This window comes from Tamandua tetradactyla, chromosome 17 (assembly GCF_023851605.1).
Source record: "Tamandua tetradactyla isolate mTamTet1 chromosome 17, mTamTet1.pri, whole genome shotgun sequence".
NCBI lineage: Eukaryota > Metazoa > Chordata > Mammalia > Pilosa > Myrmecophagidae > Tamandua > Tamandua tetradactyla.
This window is the reverse complement of record NC_135343.1, coordinates 7,860,423-7,882,110: the sequence shown is the minus strand read 5'-3', so window position 1 is coordinate 7,882,110 and position 21,688 is coordinate 7,860,423. Positions and strand designations below refer to the sequence as shown.

Below are 21,688 nucleotides of genomic sequence, written 5' to 3'. Positions count from 1 at the left end.
AGAAGGCATTTTCAGCCCCATGATGTGTGGTCCAGGTTTATCTCCAGGAGTCATGTCCCACATTGCCAGGGAGACTTACACTCCCGGAAGTCATGTCCCACATAGTCCGGAGGGTAGTGAGTTTATTTGCCGAGTTGGCTTCAGGAGAGAGGCTGCACCTCTGCAGTAGAAGAGGTTCTCTGGGTGATTCGTAGGCAATTGTAAGTAGGCTTAGCCTCACCATTGCAGAAATAAGTTTCATAAGGCAAGAATCAAGATTAAATACTTGGCTTATTAAATTGGGAATTCCTAATGCTTGAGAGAATATCAGGAATTCCCCAGGTGGGAAAGTTTAGTAGTTCCATATTTTTCTCTAATCCTTGAAGGGGACTTTGAAGATACATATATTTTTTATTTTCTGCTTAAAATACATAGGAATGTATTGGGATATTACCCTGTACAGAATAAAAAGATCTTATTCTCTATTCTAGGTTCCATGTAATTATGTTTAATGATGACTTTCAGAGCTGTAGATCTCTAATTCTGAGATTGAGCTGTCATAGTTCAGATACTTTTAATATTACCAATAGTTAAACGTTTATCTTCTTTAAAATCCTCAGTTTTATACAGTGTCACTTTTTGAACTTGATATGGCAAGAATGAATCTGATCATTGAAAGAACTGGGAGTTTAGCCGGGTAAGAAAATCTGGGGAAAGTTAAGGTGACCTGTGCAAAAGAGATTTATTTGTTTTTTTTTTAAACCTCAAATAGTACTCAATGATTCAGATTTCATCTCATTATAAGAACACATTCTTTTTTTTTCCCCCAGAGATTGGAAGTATAGTTCTACGTAGCTTTTCTTTTAAAAATGTTCTTTCTTGGGCGGGCCACGGTGGCTCAGCAGGCAAGAATGCTTGCCTGCCATGCCAGAGGACCCGGGTTCAATTCCCGGTGCCTGCCCATGTTAAAAACCAAAAATGTTCTTTATTGTTTTATTTTATATTATTAATTTACATACAGTAAAATTCATCTGTTTTAGTGTTTTCACGGACACGTAGTCGTGTAACTACTACCTTTGCAGTCAACCAACCCTTCCCTCCCCACTCTTATCCTCCAGCAACCACTGATCTATTTTATAGTTTGGTCTTTTTCAGAATCATATAGAGTGCAACCTTTTGGGTCTGCCTTCTCTCACTTCCTCTAATGTGTTTGAGATTCACTTATGCTGTGTGTATCAATAATTCATCATGTTTTCTTGCTGAGTAGGATTCTATTATATGGATGTATAATATTTTTGTAGTAGCTGCCAAAATACATAGAAGACAACTGAATATATCTGAAGATAATGTAGAAAGGATTTTTTGGCCTATTGTAGTGAGACAGATTAGATGACCTCGATGTGCTTTTCATATCTGAAATTTTTAAGATTTTTTTGAATTTCCAGTATCAGTGTTCTTACTTGGCAAGTACAGGGTTACTCACTTGACTTTAGAAGGGGATATTGCATGGAACATACTATGTTATGTACACAGTTCCGGAATTTGTAGGTCAATGGAAACAAGGTGTATTGTTTTTTCTTAGGAATGGGACACCGTTTTTTGCCTTTGTCTATGAAGTCATCCAAAAGTAATGTTCCTTTTTTTTTTAGTTAACTCAGTTTTCTTTCTTTTCTTAGCCCCTCCCTCCAAACCCCATCTGCCAGATCTACTTAATTACTGTTTCTTTGGTATATCATAGAGGTTGGCCAGGTTATTTTAGAGTTATTTTCAGAGAAAAATAAATATGGAAGCTCTGTTTCTTATTTTTATTTACTTTTTTTCTGATTTCTTATAAATATATTACAGCATTTGGAGGAAAATATTAGTTTGAGGGCTTGGGTGCTGCAGTCAAACAGATAATATTTCAGTTCTTACAGCTGTGTTTTTAATTAAGAAACCTGAAAGTTAACCTCTAAAACTCGACTTTCTCATCTTTAAGGCATTCTTTGAATTGTAAAATAAAAAGCATCTTCTTCAGGATAAGTATGAACTAAAAAATTAGCAAATTCCTGAAATGATTTGGCGTCTATCATATGATAAATCTAAGTTTTAAAAGGCTGAGGAGACTTTCATTCAGAGAATGCCGTAAAAAGATTAGGTTCTTCATTTAATTACTAGTAAAGGAAATAGATTTGGATTGAGATTTCTTAATTTTTTCTCTTTATGAAATTGGCTTTTGTTCCGTCCTTTCTAGTTACTCTGTTTTAGCTTTGATGTAGTGCATCATATTACATTTATTTTCCCTTGTTATGCAACTTTAAGTTTTGTCCTGGAGAAAAATTCTTAGGCTAGCTAAAGATAGGAAAAATGTTTTTATTTTAGTTCCTCTGCTTGAAGGGGAATCCAGCAGTAATAATAGCAATAATAAATTCTATGTTAGTTTTGTTATGGAAATTAGAGTGAAAAACAGAATTTATAGTGTCTTAAAACATATCTTACAGTTGTGATTTTACATTTCCTTAATCTTATAAATTTTTGTTGGATATTTTATATGAATGATGTAATGTAATACAAGTCAGATATATTGTGATTTAATGTTTTCCAGATGAAGGTAATGAAACAGAGGTGCAGCCACAACAAAACAGCCAGTTAATGTGGAAACAAGGTCGACAGTTACTCAGACAGTAAGTATCCCAAATTTAAACTTATAAGTTGGCTGAGGGGAAAAATGTTATTGTGAGATTATTTTTATTTCCAATTCAATAGAATAATTCTGTTTCATATATTACCATTCTGCTGCTGTGAAAGAGCTTTAATTGAATTACTTTTCCTTTTTCATATTAAATACTTCTTCTCCATGGTGAAATATATTTTTCATTAAATATTAATAAGAATTACCCAGAATAAATCTGTTTTCCGTATTTTAGCTGCATCAAGAATACATTTTTAAGCTTCTGAATTTTATAATACACATATTTACAGTTACAAAAATTCTTTGCATACTTTTATACATTTTATTCGATTTATACATGAATAGACATATGTTTTAATATAATCCCAGTCAGTATTTACATGTTATTTCATGTTTAAATTCTATATTAAATAAAATGAAGAATTTCAGGAATTCCCCAAATTTTAAATATTGCACTAATGTATACTTTCTCCTATAAAATGTTTATTTGAGACTGAAGAATCAAAGCTGGATTGAGATTCAGATACCAGGTGGTGGACTAGTCCCTCTCACTAGTTCATGCCTGGCCCTCGCATATCACCTTTGAAAAGGGGATTCAGATTTGTGCCTGAGCAAAACAAATTTGCCACCTGTTTTGAATAAAAGGTTGCTTGTGAATAGTTTAAACTTATGGTCTCTGCAGTTGGGTGCATGCCAGCTATTCCTTTTGAGTATGTGAAGAAAATATTACATTTCATATATCTTTTTTTTTTTTCTCTTTCACAATGGAATGGCTTTGGTCTTTTTTTTTTTTTTTTTTTTCTTTTTTTTGACATGGGCAGGCACCAGGAATTGAACCTGGGTCTCTGCCGTGGCAGGCAAGAACTCTGCCTGCTGAGCCACTGTGGCCCACCATGTATCGTTTTTAACTAAAAAAATGTGGAAGGAAATGAGATTTTAATAAGTAGGTTTTCACTAATCCCCTCACTTTGGTTTTAAATATGATTTATGCTTTTTCCTTTAATAAATAGATAAATTTCCTAATGTGCTGATGTTTTGTTTTTTTTAATGAGAAGTGGTTATCATTGGGTTCTCCAATAAATATTTTCAAAAATTTCCAGATCCATAAGTTGCCCCTCAAAGAGAACAGGTGATATTTTATCAGTGAGTGAAAATGTAACTATTTAGTAAAATCAGCTGACCTATGGGAAGAGCAGTTTTTATAATATTTGTAATGTGATTTTATTGCCTAATTAAGGTATCTATCAAATAGTACTTGTTGAAAATAGAAAAATACCACCTTTCTATTAGTGTGTAAGGAGAATTGTTTAAATTTAGGGAAGTAGAAAGTTTATTACCCAAATTTTAATAAAAGCATTTCTGTAGATATTGGATGGGATTGAAAATGAGTAACTTATTTTAATAGGATACACTGTTTCCATTTTCATCACATATCATTGTGAGGTATCTCTTTCAACTGTATTAACTATTAAAACCAAATCTTGAAAAATAAACTCAAATGGGTTATCTTATCCACCTTTGTTTCATCAGTAGATTCAATGCCTTTTTTTTTTCTTTTAACTTTTCTTGAATAATATAACATATACAAAGCAAAGAAAGAAAAAAGTAATAGTTTCAAAGCACTCTTCAACAAGTAGTTCCAGGACAAATCCCAGATGGCCTACCATACCATCGTCTCAGATTTTTCCTTCTAGCTAGAAGGAATAAGTTTGTTTTTATCATTACAATCACCTTTTTTTGTGAGAAATAACATATATACAGAAAAAACAATAAATTTCAAAGCATAGCACAATAATTAGTTGTAGAACAGATTTCAGAGTTTAGTATGAGTTACAGTTCCACAATTTTAGGTTTTTGCTTCTAGCTGGTGTAAGGTACTGGAGACTAAAAGAATATCAATTTAATGCTTCAGCAATCATATTCATTTGTCAAACCCTACCTTTTCTGTATAATTCCACCATCACCTTTGATTTTTCTATCCCACTCTTTATGGGTATTTGGGCTATGGCCATTGTAACTTTTTCGTGTTGGAAAAGGTTGTCAATAATAGGGTAGGGAGATGGAACTAGGTGATGTTCTGGAGAGGCTGGGCCCTCTAGGTTTCAGGACTTATCTGGTTTAGGGACCCATCTGGAGGTTGTAGGTTTCTGGAAAGTTACCCTAGTGCTTGGAACCTTTGTAGAATCTTATATATTGCCCTCGGTGTTCTTTAGGATTGGCTGGAATGGTTTTGTTAAGTTTTGATAGGTAGTAATGTCTTACTGAAGCTTGCATAAGAGTGACCTCTAGAGTAGCCTCTCGACTCTATCGGAATTCTCTTAGCCACTGATAACTTTATTAGTTATACTTCTTTTCCCCCTTTTGGTCAGGATGGAATTGGTGATCTCATGGTGCCAGGGCCGGGGTCTCATCCCCAGGAGTCATCTCCTGTGCCCTCAGGAAGACTTTCACCTCTGGATTTCTTGTCCCACACAGAGGGGAGGGCAATCATTTCACTTGCAGAGTTGAGCTTAGAGAGCATGAGACCACATCTGAGCAACAAAAGAGGTCTTCCAGAAGTTCAGTGCCTTCTTATAAGTTATTTTAACATTTGTCTATGACTTCTGTTAATGGTATTTGCCTTTTTTCATGTTCTTCTCACTGCCATATTTACTCTTGTTTGAACAGCTTTGGTGTTAATAGGTATTGTAGTGCCTTCTATATACCAAACATGGTACTGGGTATACCTAGTGTAAGGGAAAGAAGACTGAAGGTTCAGGAAATTGAAGTTACATGGCCGGTAAAGTAGTAGAAATGAACTTTAGACCCAGATCTAACTCTTATTACAAAGTCTACATTCTTTCCTCTAGGCTGTTGCTTCTCTGCAACACACACACATGAGCGTGAGCACATATACAGGCTCACACTCTATATCCCACAATTTTAATTTAATTGTGTTCTATTTATATTTTAGAGTTGTCTCAGGATTGAGGCTTCCCTTCTGTAGAAATGACTCATAGGAAAATACTATCTTCTTGTATGTTGTGAAGGAAGTTCATGTATGCTTGAAATATTCTCCCTAAATCTCAAACAATTGATGCAGTAACACATCAGAAATGTAAAAAGCAAAACACTAATGACTTAGTATAAAACAATAATTCAGTAGGACCAAGAAGTGAGCTTCTTCCAGTTCTGCCTAGAAGAGAGAATATGCTGTTAGGTATATAAGAAACAAATTCTTCTTACGATAAATGTAATGAATAGTGTATTGTATAGTTCTTTGATTTTTTCTCAGTGCCTCTAGAGACTGGTACTGCAAGAGACAGCCCCATCTGCAGCTGGAAGATTATTTATTAGCAAGTCTTATTAGCATAGTCTGGTACTGTTGAGTTTTTTTCAGATAGCGAATTTAAAGAAATGTTTTTTTTTTTACGTATGAAATTACAGAATGCTGATTCTGGTATGACTGAATTCTAAGGAACCTCTTTGTGCAGGTATCTGCAGGAGGTGGGTTACACGGACACTATTCTAGATGTGAAATCTAAACGAGTACGAGCCTTGTTGGGCTTTTCAAGTGATGTCACTGACAGGGAAGTTGACAAAAATCAGGATTCAGTTATAAATGGCACAGAGGCTGAAATTAAAGAGACAGCAATGATTGGGTAAGTATTTTGTCTGAAAAGTGTTTTATTTTTAATTTTTATTTAAGTTTTTTTTGGTTTAATGGGTGCCTCTTGTACTTTTAGATAGTGATACAGAAATAATTTAATTATTATTAAATTCAGTAAAAAGTTTTAAATTTTGTTTAGTTACAAGGTGATACATAAAGATTAAAGCTATCATTTATATATGAATAAGTTCATGAATATAATTTTTTTAACCTGGGATATTTTTATTTGCTTGAAATTTGTGTATTCAATATGCATTTTAATAGTATATTGAAGTTCATAAAAGAACTTAGAACTTTTATTAGAACTTCATAAAAGATCTTATTTAGAAATTCTAATTCAAAACTGTAAGAATGAAAATTACTCAGAAATAATATAATTACCTCAAATTCTTTAGAAGTAAAATTTTCTTAATGACTTTTGCTTGTCCAGTAATGCTGTAGTTCATCTTTCCTTTGATTAAATCCATCCTTTTAAGTATATAATATTTAATTGATAGGGGAAGCAAAAAAATTAATAACTTTGAAATCTTTATTTTTGAAGTTTGGGTTGATGTATTATATGATTATGTATAATTCTGCTTAACATAAACATGAACAGTTAACAGGGAGATCCTTTATTGAAAAAAATTGCCTCATTTCTTAAAAAGCCAAAGATTCCATGATAGTCTAAATGTGATGTTATTTGAACACATATCTAGGCTAGAAGAATGGTATTCATTAAAATCTGTAAATTTTCCAATGAGAGCAAACTTCCGATTATTTGGAACATAAGCTAAAATTATAGAATTTAGGTAAAAATTCAGAAATACGTTTTTATAGACACAATTTCTTTGGAGCCTTTACTAAATTTATTTACTAATAATTAAGAATATTTTAACTTGTTTTTATAAATGTAAGCTATGGATTATTTCTCTGTGTAGACATAGACCACATATTGGACATTATTCTTGGCTGTATTTTTACCTAGAAGTGTAAACTTAAGTCATTGTGAAGAACTTTAGAAAAGACTACTCTAGTTTTTATATGTTTTGGTCTTGATCTGGGTTTTGAAATTGACCAGAGCATCTTTCTAAATCTGAATTAGGTAAGGGTGGAGAACAGAGAGGGAAAAAAACAAAAGCCTAGTTCTCAGCAGATTTGAAATTTATGATTTATTTTTTTATTATTATTATTATTTTTTTTCACATGGGCAGGCACTGGGAATCGAACCAGGGTCCTCTGGCTTGGCAGGCAAGCATTCTTGCCTGCTGAGCCACTGTGGCCCGCCCAAAAAATACCTTCTTACTAAAACATTTCCCAGTGAGCTGGAGATATTCTGGCCGTTAGGGAGCCATTTACTAAGTTTACTTCCAGGGAACTAAATTCAAGTCTTATACCTTTGAAAATTCAAGAGGTGAGAGGAAGAATTGCAGAGAGAAGAATGGAGAAAAATGGAAGCAGCAATAATAAGAAAAATATTTTTAAAAAAGAAATACATTGTTTGACTCAAGGATTAAAATAATACTGAGTCAGAAGGGGCAGTTCTTTTATGTTAGATTACCACTAAGTTAAATAGGTAGGTTTGCAAAATACTTTAAAAAGTATATCCACTTCCTGTTAAGTCCGTAGAAGTGGAGTGGATAAGAAACAATGGATCGTAATTTTATTTGGGGAATCATAGACACTATATAACCAGAATTAACACAACGTATCATGGATTAATCCTTATGCTAAAGTTAAAAAAATAAAATTAACTGAGCAAAATATACATGTTTTAAACCAGAAAATCCGAGTTAACAGATTCTGCCTCCGTGCTGGATAATTTCAAATTTCTTGAAAGTGCAGCTGTAGATTTCAGTGATGAGGATGAAGATGATGATATTGATGGGAGAGAGAAAAGCATCATTGATACTTCAACGGTGAGTTGGACAACTCAGATAAAGTATTTTTAGTGAATAGAATGCATACTTTAAAAAATAATATGGTCCTTCAGTCTAAACCCTTAACATTTTTTTCATGAATTTGGGAAATTTAATCTAAAGCCTTTTTTAGTATTTATTTCATTTTGTATTCAAGAATATTTTTAGTAAAGCAACTTTCTCTTGGAAGTCCTTACTCTTTAACTTTTTGTTAATTCATTAAACATGACATTTCTTTTTGTAGGGCTAGCAAATATGTAAATGTTATGCATTTTCTTATACCATTGCCTTGTTTTGGTTACTGTAAGACAGTAGAACTGGCAGACCCATCCTGGAGTCTGGCAGTAACTGGTATCAGCTCTAATTGTTGTAGTTTTTGTCCCTCCTATCAAGATTGCTTTGGTAAACAGATTCTCCAAGCATCCCCACTTTCAGAATGCTTCCCTTTGGTTTCTTCAGAATTGTTTAAGGTTATTTTATAATTTTGTTCAGCTCCTTATAAATTTATGGACTTTCTCATGGTATTTTCTTGGACTAGGAGGTATCTCTAAGTTGTTTCCTCTCCCTTTTCTCCTGTTTTCCTTTCTTCTTCCCCCTTCCTTTTCTTCTCCGTTTTTTTTTCTTTTTTTTCCTCCTCATTTTTAAGTAAAAGTGCCTACTTTGCTTTATCCTTTTTTGTGTTTATTTACGAAAGAAAAGTAAGGTAATATAAAGTAAACTGGATCTAGAATGAGAAGCCTTGGGCTTAAATCCTACTTCTGCCATGAGTTATCTATGCTTCTTAATGATTCAGTTTGTTAAATAAACATTATACTGAATGCCCATCTTATTCCTAGAGGATTTAAAAAATTTTTATTTATTGAGAAATCTTCACACACATACAGCCCACACATGGTATACAATCAGTGGTTCACAATATTATCACATAGTTGTGTATTCATCACCATGATCATTTTTAGAACATTTGCATCACTCCAGAAAGAGAAAGTGAAAAAGAAAAACGAAAAAACACATCCCTAGAAGATTTTGTGAGGAACAATTGAGACCCTGTATATGATAATGATTTTGTGAAGTGCTAAGTATAAGTTCTGTTCTTTGTGCTCTCTGCTTCCTGGGCTTCACTGGCTCTCATATTATTACTACTAGACTGTTGGTTCTCTGAGCCACTGTTTCATAATGCTTTGCTGATATAGCCCTGCCAGGAAAAATATTTGAACTTCAGGTGCCACTCTAAATTTTTGTTTTTCTGTTTAAACAAGTAGTAATAGTTTTTGTCTTTTTATTTGTCCTCATCATTTGAAAATTAATTGTGTACTGACTTGTGATTTCTGTGGAATAATTGCATTGAGATGGTTTCCCATCAAAATACTTGATTCATTGCTCAGTGATAAATAGCAGCTCTATGATGCTTTATGTTTCTTTAAGGATCTCATCAATTAGATATCTAAACATATAAACTATTATAGCTACTAGGTATAGTTTTACTATAAATTCCTAGCCATAAATTAGTTTTCTTTTCAGAGGGAAAGAGTTTATTACTAGGCGTGTAGTAGGAGAGCAGATGACTTGTCAGCCCAAAATCTGTCTCTCTGAGTTTAGAGGTGTCACGGTTTTTATGGCTTTAGTAATAGGAGATGAGGTCATAACAATTTCAAATAGCAAGCTCTCAGCAGAAAAGGAGACAGTGTTATCATTATCATTTCCATACTTAACTTGTAAACACAAAGGAAGGGAGACAAGTTATCTTTTCAGTATTAGAGTCTAGCTGATATAATTTACAAATAAGGGACTGAAACTAGTTAATGGTTGACTTCAAATTTTTCATTAGTATTAGGGCCTTTGCCCTATAAGTTACTGCAAACAAATGATAAAGGGAGTAACAGCTCTCCAATCACAAAGGTACAAGATAAGGCTTTAACAGTCATTTCAGATATCAGGGTGCCTGAATTATAGTTTAGGGATTTCAGGTATTCCCTTCTGTCAATTTCAGTACACCTGAAAGCAAAAAGGGATATCTATATAATGATTTGGTAATCAGAATCATCCCTTAAATCCTAATTTCTCAGTTATAATTCCTCCCTCTCAGTGATGATTATCTCTCAATCTTGAGGGTTATCTTGGTGATGACTCTTCTAGCAGCTTCAAGGCTGCAAAGGGGCATTGTCATGAGGGGGCAGAGGAATGAAATGATAAAGCCGGTTGTTCTTGGAGAGTCTTGTATTTCTGGGTTTCAGAGCATCTCTGGCATTGGAACAATCTGGAGGTTTTAAGTCTCTGAAAAACAAATTAGTAAGTAAAATTTTATAGGGTTCAGAATATCTTTCAGGGTTTCTAGGAATACCGTTGGTTGGGGTTTGCCATATTGTGGCAGTTTGCAGTATCTGGCTGAAACTTTCATAAGTATGCAGCCACTACTGAATGACCTCTCAATTTGATTTGAAATCTCTTAGCTATTGAAACTATTTCTTTTCCCCCTTTTGGTTAACTAATCCACAATGCCAGAGCCAGGCTCATACTTGGAACTTATGTCTCAACCATGCCAGGGCCAGGTTTACGCTCCTGAAAATTGTGTCCCACGTAGGGGAGAAGGTTAGAGAGAGACCATAGTTGAGTAACAGCAGAAATTTCTGGAAATGGCTCTTTGGCAAAAATTATAAATAGGTTCAGTTGCTCTTACAGAAATTAGTTTCATCAGGGTAAGCCTCATGATTGAGATCTTAACTTAATAAATTGGGATCCTGTTTAGCTTAAGAAAATGTCAGGAATTTCCCAGGAGGGGACATTTAATAAATCTAATTTTTATTCAGTCCCTCTGAATATTTAGAAATACTTTTTCATCTTCTACCCAAAATACTCTTAGATGCATCATGGTATAACATTAACTTTACTGAATATTAAGATTTTGTTCCATATTCTAGGTTCTATATAAAATAAGAATTACTAGTTTTAGTTAGAATTAGTTAAATTCACTGATTTTAACACTGAATTAGACAGATTTAATTAGATAGTGTGCTACAGAAAATTTAAATTTTGGACAAAATAAACATTTTTCTTTTTATCTCACCCAAAAGTAAAAGCTTTAAAAAGAGATGACATTTTTTTTACCTTATGTATTGATTTACCTTAGTCTTAACCAGATCAGTTTCATCATATCTTTAATTGGAGTTTGATCTTTTTCAGTTTTTTTTTTTTTTAAAACAGTTGCTGTTTAGAGTTATGCTGACTTTCAGAACTGGAGAACTAAATCTGAGTCTCAGGTGTTATACAGGTATTTAAAGGTCCAGGCAACTACTAGGTTATACAAATAGCAAAGCATTTCATAATTTGAAGATAACAGTTGAAACTTATAATCTAAGTTCTAATTTTTATAAACATTTTTAAATGACACCACTTTCAGACGCAAAAACCTGGGACAGTTGTTTTGTATTAACAAACCATAGCAGAAGTTCTATTCTACTTCACTTCTGCTCATTCGTTGGAGCTATATAAATCAACAGATAAAATACAATTTATACAATTTATATGTTTGTCCTGCCTCTCCTCCATAGTCCTTTTTTTGTTTAACTTTTTTTATTAATTAAAAAAAATTAACAAACAAAACATTTAGATATCATTCCATTCTACATATACAATCACTAATTCTTAATATCATCACATAGTTGCATATTCATCATTTCTTAGTACAGTTACATCAATTTAGAAAAAAATAAAAAGACAACAGAAAAAGAAATAAAATGATAATAGAGAAAAAAAAGACTATACATACTATACCCCTTACCGCTCGCTTTCATTTACCACTATTTCAAACTGAATTTATTTTAACATTTGTTCCCCCTATTATTTATTTTTATTCCATATATTCTACTCTTCTGTTGATATAGTAGCTAAAGGGAGCATCAGACATAAGGTTTTCACATTCACAGAGTCACATTGTGAAAGCTATATCATTGTTCAATCATCCTCAAGAAACATGGCTACTGGAACACAGCCCTGCATTTTCAGGCAATTCCCTCCAGCCTCTCCACTACATCTTGAACAACAAGGTGATATCTACTTAATGCGTAAGAATAACCTCCAGGATAACCTCTTGGCTCTGTTTGGAATCTCTCAGCCATTGACACTTAGTCTCATTTCACTCTTCCCCGTTTTGGTCGAGAAGTTTCTCTCAATCCCTTGATGTTAATTCTCAGCTCATTCTAGGGTTTTTCTCAGTCCCTTGATGCTGAGTCTCAGCTCATTCCAGGATCTCTGTCCCAAGTTGCCAGGAAGGTCCACACCCCTGGGAGTTATGTCCCACGCAGAGAAGGGGAGGGTGGTGAGACTGCTCGTCATGTTGGCTGGAGAGAGAGGCCACATCTGAGCAACAAAAGAGGCTCTCTTGGGGGTGACTCTCAGGCCTAAATTTTAAGTAGACTTGACCTATCCTTTGTGGGGTTAAGTTTCATGTGAACAAATCCCAAGACTAGGGGCTCAGCCTATAGGTTTGGTTGTCCACACTGCTTGTGAGAATATCAAGAATTCAACTGGGGAAGTTGAATTTCTCCCCACTCTCACCATTCCCCGAAGGGAGCTTGCAGATACTTTTCCAGTCACTGATCAAATCATTCTGGGATTCATCGGGGGATCACTCTGGACAATCCAACAAAATCTCATGTGCTACCTGAGATTTCAAGTACTTATGACATTCAGTCAAACTATCTACATGAGTTATATTAGGAAATGCTCTAGTCAAAATCTAAATTTTGTAACAAATAAACATTTTTTGCTTTAGTCTCACACATAAGGTGACATTTTAAAGTATTAATTATCATCTATTTTCAGCACCCTGCAATAATGACATTCCTTTGTTCTTCCTCATGCCAAAACATTTTTAAAATTTGTACATTTCACTATTATTATACACTCTAGGCATTCCTAGATTATACCATCTCGATCTTTAACATCTGTCTTTCTTTCTGATTTCATTTCTGTCCCCAGCCCTCCTCCCTCTATCATTCTCACATGCAGCTTCATTCAGTGTTTTAACATAATTACATTACAGTTAGGTAGTATTGTGCTGTCCATTTCTGAGTTTTTGTATCCAGTCCTGTTGCACAGTCTGTATCCCTTCAGCTCCAATTACCCACTATCTTACCCTATTTCTATCCCCTGATGGTCTCTGTTACCAACGATATATTCCAAGTTTATTCGCTAATGTCAGTTCATACCAGTGAGACCATACAGTATTTGTCCTTTAGTTTTTGGCTAGTCTCACTCAGCATAATGTTCTCTAGGTCCATCCATGTTGTTACATACTTCATAAGTTTATTCTGTCTTAGAGCTGCATAATATTCCATCGTACGTATATACCACAGTTTGTTTAGCCACTCGTCTGTTGCCGGACATTTTGGCTGTTTCCATCTCCTTGCAATTGTAAATAATGCTGCTATAAACATTGGTGTGCAAATGTCCGTTCGTGTCTTTGCCCTTAAGTCCTCTGAGTAGATACCTAGCAATGGTATTGCTGGGTCGTATGGCAATTCTATATTCATCTTTTTGAGGAACCGCCAAACTGCCTTCCACAGTGGTTGCACCATTTGACATTCCCACTAACAGTGGATAAGTGTGCCTCTTTCTCCACATCCTTTCCAGCACCTGTCGTTTTCTGTTTTGTTGATAATGGCCATTCTGGTGTGTGTGAGATGATATCTCATTGTGGTTTTGATTTGCATTTCTCTAATGGCCAGGGACATTGAGTATCCATAGTCCTTTTTGTTAGATGGACCTCTAACCTACAGGTGACCACATGTACTTCTAGAGAAGTATTAGAGCAAAACAGTGCAGTCGATGATTTGGCTGTTCCTATAATCTGGAACTTTTTTCTTAAAGAATAACTGAAGCCATGATTAACAACACCATACCACTGTTTAACATCATACAGATTAGTATCAGGATATAACATGGACAGTGAGAAGATTGTCAAATTTTTAGGAATTTTATATAATCTCTAAATATATGAATAATATTTTACCTATGCACATTTAACCAGCGACAGGGTATTAACTGCTGTAATATTTCCTGAACTACTTCTGTGCAATATGTTAAACTGTTTTGCACCTTACTTTTGCAAGATGTAAGAACAAATTATTTGTAACAATTTTTCCTTTAACAGTGAAAAGACTTGTCTTCTGAAATAAAGTATGGTAAGGTCAACATAAACATTAACAAAGATATTATTCTGATGTAAAATCTTTGTTTTCTAGACAGAGTGTTCAGATGTCTTTAAAAAGACAAACCTTTTTAAACATTATATTAAAAGCAGACTTACAATTCACATTATTTAACAAGGAGAAAACTAAACTTTATTTTGTATGAGTACCTAGTTTTGTTTTTTTTTAAATATATGATAAACAGACTCATTAAATTTTGGTCAGCACTAACTATGACAGAATTCAGTTTCATAAACTCCTTTTTTACAACTCTATATTCACTCAGAGCTTATAGTCAACAATGACTATAATAAAATTTATCTCCTCCAACTCTACTGCTTTCTGTATCCATTCAGGGCTTGTAGTCAACAGTGACTATAACAAACAAAAATCATTTCTTTAAAATTTTTACCACTTTCCATATCCGTTCCACCTGTAGTTTTTATTTATCCGTACTGTATATAATCAGAAATAAATTTGACAAATTCACAAAGCCTTTTGAGTCTGCATGCTTCTTTTCAATGACAGTATTTATGAAGGAGAGAAGAGACATAGATACTATAAAATAATGGGAGGAAGAAATTTATACTTGGCTTGGAACACAGACATGCATCTATATACTTAATAATCAGAACATATGAATAATTACTTTATAGTATGCCTAAAGTCTCTCAGTCCAATTCAGCATTACCTTCAAAAGTCAGAAAAGCCCCGAGCTTGAAATATAATCAGGTTTCTGATTTAAGGGATTTATATCTAGAAGAAACTCGAGTATTTCTGAGTATTATTCCCAAATGCTTAATAATACCAAGAATATGTTATTCACAAAATTAGGTTATGGCGTCTCAAACTAGTTCAGAGCTCTAGTTATTTAAATGCTACTTATTTAAAGATCTGACAAGTGTCATCTCTTCTATGATGTCTTCTTAGGTCATTATCTGCTTTTTAAAATTTCCCAGCACTTTAATTCCTTTTCTACTACTGTCTTTTACTGTGCCCTAGCACATGAATATTCTAACTAGTATATAAACTCTTTGAAGCTAAGAATTATGTCTTCTGTATTCAGGACTATGGAACTTTTTTTTTTAAAGAATAACTAAAACCATGATTAACATTTACTAACAAAAATAAACATTGACATTAATAAAGCTATTACAAATTCAAATTCTTCCACATATTGAGGTAACAAATAGCCAAGGAACCAACAGCCAGATACTTTGAAATTCACGTAATCAAGGCTATAAAAAAATTCGTTTATATTTCTTAACTGATTCCTTAAATAGAATATGTTTGATCATTAGCATATTTTAAATTTTATTATACTTTATATGCTTTATTATTACTGGGAATGTTACTCAGTTTATGTAATTTAACCTCTCTAGTTAGGTTATTTTTAAGAGGAATATTGAGAAGGTACATGTGCTACTAGCTTATTTTATTAGTAAGGCTATATGGATGTGTATACATGTGTGTGTATGTGTGTGTATGTGTCTATAGATGAGCATGAATCCGTCTGTTAGTTTGTTAATCTGCTCGAATGCAGTATACCAGAAATGAACAACTTTTAGAAAGGGAATTTAATAAGTTTCAAGTTTACAGTTCTAAGGCTGTGAAGATGTCCAAAATAAGGCACTACAAGAGATTACCTTCACTCAGGAAAGACTGATGCCATCCAGAACACCTCTATCAGCTGAGAAAGCATGTGGCTGGCATCTGCTGTTTCCTTACTCCTGGGCTGTATTGATTTCAGCTCTTTTTCCTGTGGTTTCCTCTCTGAGCATTTGTGGGCCTTCACTTAGCTCCCCCAGGACACAACTCTTGGTTCTGGCTTACTTAGCATCTCATGGGAAGGCACATGGCGATGTCTGCTGCGTTCTGCCTATATTGAGGCATCTGTTCTCTCTGTCGGCTCTCTAAGCATCTCCAAACGTGTGTTTGTGTTAGCTCTGAAGTAGCTGTCCGTCAAGTGTCTGCATCTATTCTGAGGTTTCTCCAAAATATTTCTCCTTTTAATGTTCTCTAGTAAACTAATCAAGATCCTGCCTTGAGTGGGTAGAGTCACATCTCCATCTAACCAAAGGCCATACTCATAATTGCACATGCCCCACTGCCCTCTCCATAGAAATAATCCAATCAAAAGGGTTTTCATCCTGTATTGAATAAGGATTAAAGGACATGTTTTTTCTGGGCTTCACAACACTTCAAACCGAAACTCTCCTCTATTCATGTATCCATATATCCATATATCCATCCATCCCACATTTTTTTCAAATTGCCACTCTGGAAATAGGCTTGTTAACAAAAACTTATGGAGTGAGTTAGGTGTGTTCAGACAGATGCAAAATTGTTAACATTTCTCCCTAATAAAGTCTTTTATCATTAAATTTTGACCCTGTATCCCTAATAAGACTCTCTGCCTTAGAGTCTATTTTGTCTGCCATTGATATTGTTACCTTGGCTATCTATCTGTTGGATAGTATTTTTCTGGAATAAAACTTTCCATCTCTTCATTCTCTCCCCCCATTATTGTAAATAATAACTGTTATAGGAAAAGAATTTGCTCCTTTAGATTTTTAGTATTAGTACTCCATCACCATTTCCTAAGAAAGTAGTTTTATATTTTACCTGGGTGAAAAAATGCATATCATATAGGATGATTTTCAATATCTTATCTTTACACTTACTTGAAATAAGCTTGACAATTTTTTTGATAGGTAGCCAGGGTCAGGATGGTTCCTTTAGGTCCTTAACGGGTAATCTTATGGATGACCCTTGTTCTACTACCTTCCTCCCCCAGTGCCATCTTTTACCGGTTCACTTTTCTACTAAGCAGGTTTTTTAGCTGCATCTCCTCCCACCCCAGGGTATATTGATATCTTGTGCTCATTCTTCCTGCCACAAAAAGGGGAAAGAAGTTAACCTGTCTTAGTGTTAAGGAGAAGATGGTAAAAAGAGCTGCTGGTGGGATCCACTATCAGAAAAGAGATGATTTTTGGTCCTTTTTCTGGGGCTGTATCTCAAGTACAATACAGAAGTCTGCTGCCTTTTAGTCTTCCCATTTATCTTCATTCTTTTTTTTTATAATTTTTAATCTTAAAATGTTTTTAAACATAACACCATACAAACACGAACATTCTTACTATATGATCGTTCTCTTGTTGGTATATAATCAATAATTCACAATATCATCACATAGTTGTATATTCATCACCATGATCAGTTCTTAGAACATTTGCATCAATTCAGAAAAAGAAATAAAAAGAAAAAAATTCATATATACCATACCCCTTACCCCTCCCTCTCATTGATTGCTAGTATTTCCATCTGCCCAATATATTTTAGCCTTTGTTTCCCCTATTTTTTCCTATATCCCTTACCATGTCCTTTCATTGATCACTAGCATTTCGGTCTACTAAATTTATTTTAACATTTTTTCCCCCTATTATTTATTTATTTTTAATCCCTATGTTTTACTCATCCGTCCACACTGTAGATGAAAGGAGCATCAGATACAAGGTTTTCACCATCACACAGTCACACTGCGAAAGCTATATCATTGTACAATCATGTAGAAGAAACATGGCTACTGGAACACAGCTGTACATTTTCAGGCACTTCCCTCCAGCCTCTCCAATATACCTTAACTAAAAAGGTGATATCTATATAATTCATAAGAATAACCTCCAGGATAGCCTCTTGACTCTGAAATCTCTCAACCATTGACACTTTTATCTTGTCTCATTTCCCTCTTCCCCCTTTTGGTCGAGAAGATTTTCTCAATCCCCTGATGCTCATTCCAGAATCTCCATCCCACGTTGCCAGGGAGGTTTACACCCCTGGGAGTCATGTCCCATGGAGAGAGGGGAAGGTCAGTGAGTTTGCTTGTCGTGTTGGCTGAGAGAGAGAGGCCACATCTGAGCAACAGAAGAGGTTCTCTGGGAGTAACTCTGACCCAATTTTAAGTAGATTTAGCCTATCCTTTGTGGGGATAAGTTTCATATGAACAAACCCCAAGACTGAGGGCTTGGCCTATTGCTTTGATTGTCCCCACTGCTTGTGAGAATATCAGGAATTTTCCACATGGGGAAGTTGAATTTCCCCCCTTTCTCACCGTTCCCCCAAGGGGACTTTGCAAATACTTTTTCATTCACTGTTCATATCACTCTGTAATTTATTGGGCATCATTCTTGACAAACCTACAAAATCTCATACCCACTCAAGGTTCCATGTACTTATGGTGTTCAATTAAACTGTCCACATAAATTATGTTAGGAAATGTACTAGTCAAAATATAAATTTTATGCCAAATAAAGATTTTTTGCTTTAGTCTCACATATAAGTTAAAATTTTAAAATATGAATTACCATCTATTTTCAGCACCCTACAATATTGACATTCTTTATTCTTCCTCATGCAAAACATTTTTTAATTTGTACGTTTAGTCACTATCCTTGTACATGCTAGGTATTCCTAGACTATACCATCTCAGTCTTTATCATTGGTCTTTCCTTCTGATTTCATTTTTGCCCCCAGCCTTCCTCCCTCTGTTATTCTCACATTTAGCTTCATTCACTATACTAACATTATTGAATTTAAAAGAGTTAGGTAGTATTGTGCTATCCATTTCTGAATTTTTGCAGTTAGTCCTTTTGCACATGTTTCCCTTCAGTTCCAGTTACCCAATATCTATCTTATTTCTATCTCCTGATGGCCTCTGTTCTTAGCTGAAATTCCCCAAGTTAATTCACTAATGTTAGTTCGTATCAGTGGGACCATGCAGTATTTGTCCTTTTGTTTATGGCTAATCTCACTCAGCATTATGTCCTCAAGGTCCATGCATGTTGTCGCATACTTCATAACTTTATTCTGTCTTACAGCTACATAATATTCCATCATATATATATATACCACAGCTTGTTTAGCCACTCGTCTGTTAATGGACATTTGGGCTGTTTCCATCTCTTGGCAATTGTAAATAATGCTGCTATAAACATTTGTGTGCAAATGTCCATTTGTGTGCTTGCCCTCATGTCCTCTGAGTAGCAGTAGTATTGCTGGATCACATGGGAATTCTATACTTAGCTTCCTGAGGAACTGCCATACTGCCTTCCACAGTGGTTGTACCATTTGACATTCCCAGCAACAGTGGATAAGTGTGCCTCTTTCTCCACATCCTCTCTAGCACGTATTGTTTTCTGTTTAACTGATAATGGCCACTTTGGTTGGTGTGAGATGATATCTCATTGTGCTTTTGATATGCATTCCCCTAATAGCCAAGGAATTTGAGCATCTTTTCATGTGCCTTTTGGCCATTTATACTTCCTCTCCTGGGAAGTGTCTGTGCATGTCTTTTGCCTGTTTTGTAATTGAGTTGTGTGTCTTTTTGTTTTTGAGTTGAACGATCTCTATATATTCTGGATACTAGACCTTTATCTTATCAGATATCTTTTACTAATGTTGTCTCCCACTGTGTAGGCTGTCTTTTTATTTTCTTGACAAAGTTCTTTGATGCATGAAAGTGTTTAATTTTGAGGAGTTCCCATTTCTTTCTTTCTTCAATGCTCATGCTTTGGGTGTAAGATCTAAGAAATTGCCTCTTATAAAATTTATAAGATATTTCCCTACATTTTCTTCTGTGATTTCTTTTAGCAATTTCTTGTAGTTTTCTTTGTATAGGTGTTCTGTATCCTTAGTTAAATTTATTCCTAAGTATTTTATTCTTTTGATTGCAATTGTAAGTAAAAATTTTCTCTTGATTCCCCCTCAGATTGATCATTATTATTGTATAGAAACAGTGCAAATATTTGAGTGTTGATCTTGTAACCTGCCACTTTGCTGTACTCATTTATTAGCTCTAGTGGTTTTGCCGTGGATTTTTCAGGTTTTTTGATGTATAGTATTGTATCATCTGCAAACAGTGCGAGTTTTACTTCTTCCTTTCCAATTTTGATGCCTTGTAATTTTTTTCCTTGTCTAATTGCTCTGGCTAGAACTTCCAATACAATGTTGAATGACAGTGGTGATAGTGGACATCCTTGTCTTGTTCCTGATCTTAGGGAGAAAGTTTTCGGTTTTTCCCCATTGAGGATGATGTTAGCTGTGGGTTTTTCATATATTCCCTTTATCATGTTGAGGAAGTTCCCTTCTATTCCTGTCCTTTGAAGTGTTTTCACAAAATTCAAAGGATATTGAATTTTGTCGAATGCCTTTTCTGCATCAATCGAGATGATCATGTGGCTTTTCTGCTTTGCTTTGTTGATTTTCTGATGTTGAACCATTTTACATACCTGGGACAAATCCTACTTGGTCATGGTGTATAATTCTTTTAATGTGGTGCTGGATTAGATTTGCAAGAATTTTGTTGAGAATTTTTGCATCTATATTCATTAGAGAGATTGACCTGTAATTTCTTTTCTTGTAGTATCTTTGTCTGGCTTTGGTATGAGGTTGGTATTGGCTTCATAGAATGAGTTAGGTAGCCTTCCCTCCCCTAAATTTTTTTTTTTTTTTATATCCAGTCCCGTTGTACAGTCTGTATCCCTTCAGCTCCAATTATCCCTTCTCTTTTTTTTTAATTAACGGAAAAAAAGAAATTAACCCAACATTTAGAGATCATACCTTTCTACATATGCAATCATTAATTCTTAACATCATCACATAGATGCATGATCATCATTTCTTAGTACATTTGCATTGGTTTAGAAGAACTAGCAACATAACCGAAAAAGATATAGAATGTTAATATAGAGAAAAAAATAAAAGTAATAATAGTAAAATCAAAACAAAACAAAACAAAACAAAAACCTATAGCTCAGATGCAGCTTCATTCAGTGTTTTAACATGATTACTTTACAATTAGGTATTATTGTGCTGTCCATTTTTGAGTTTTTGTGTCTACTCCTGTTGCACAGTCTGTATCCCTTCAGCTTCAATTACCCATTGTCTTACCCTGTTTCTAACTCCTGCTGAACTCTGTTACCAATGACATATTTCAAGTTTATTCTCGAATGTCCGTTCACATCAGTGGGACCATACGGTATTTGTCCTTTAGTTTTTGGCTGGATTCACTCAGCATAATATTCTCTAGGTCCATCCATGTTATTACATGGTTCATAAGTTTATCTTGTCTTAAAGCTGCATAATATTCCATCGTATGTATATACCACAGTTTGTTTAGCCACTCTTCTGTTGATGGAGATTTTGGCTGTTTGCATCTCTTTGCAATTGTAAATAATGCTGCTATAAACATTGGTGTGCAAATGTCCGTTTGTGTCTTTGCCCTTAAGTCCTTTGAGTAGATACC

General features: G+C 34.5%; 1 protein-coding gene across 4 annotated transcripts in view; it reads left to right on the top strand.

The window, feature by feature from the left end:
• Nucleotides 1-21,688, top strand: part of STRN (striatin) — a 174,041-nt gene that overhangs the window by 68,727 nt on the left and 83,626 nt on the right. For all 4 annotated transcript variants that reach the window (XM_077133979.1, XM_077133980.1, XM_077133981.1 and 1 more), the window contains exons 4-6: nucleotides 2,564-2,642; nucleotides 6,124-6,291; nucleotides 8,062-8,197. In XM_077133979.1, the coding sequence (XP_076990094.1) occupies nucleotides 2,564-2,642; nucleotides 6,124-6,291; nucleotides 8,062-8,197 (383 nt within the window). The remainder of the gene's footprint in view (nucleotides 1-2,563; nucleotides 2,643-6,123; nucleotides 6,292-8,061; nucleotides 8,198-21,688) is intronic.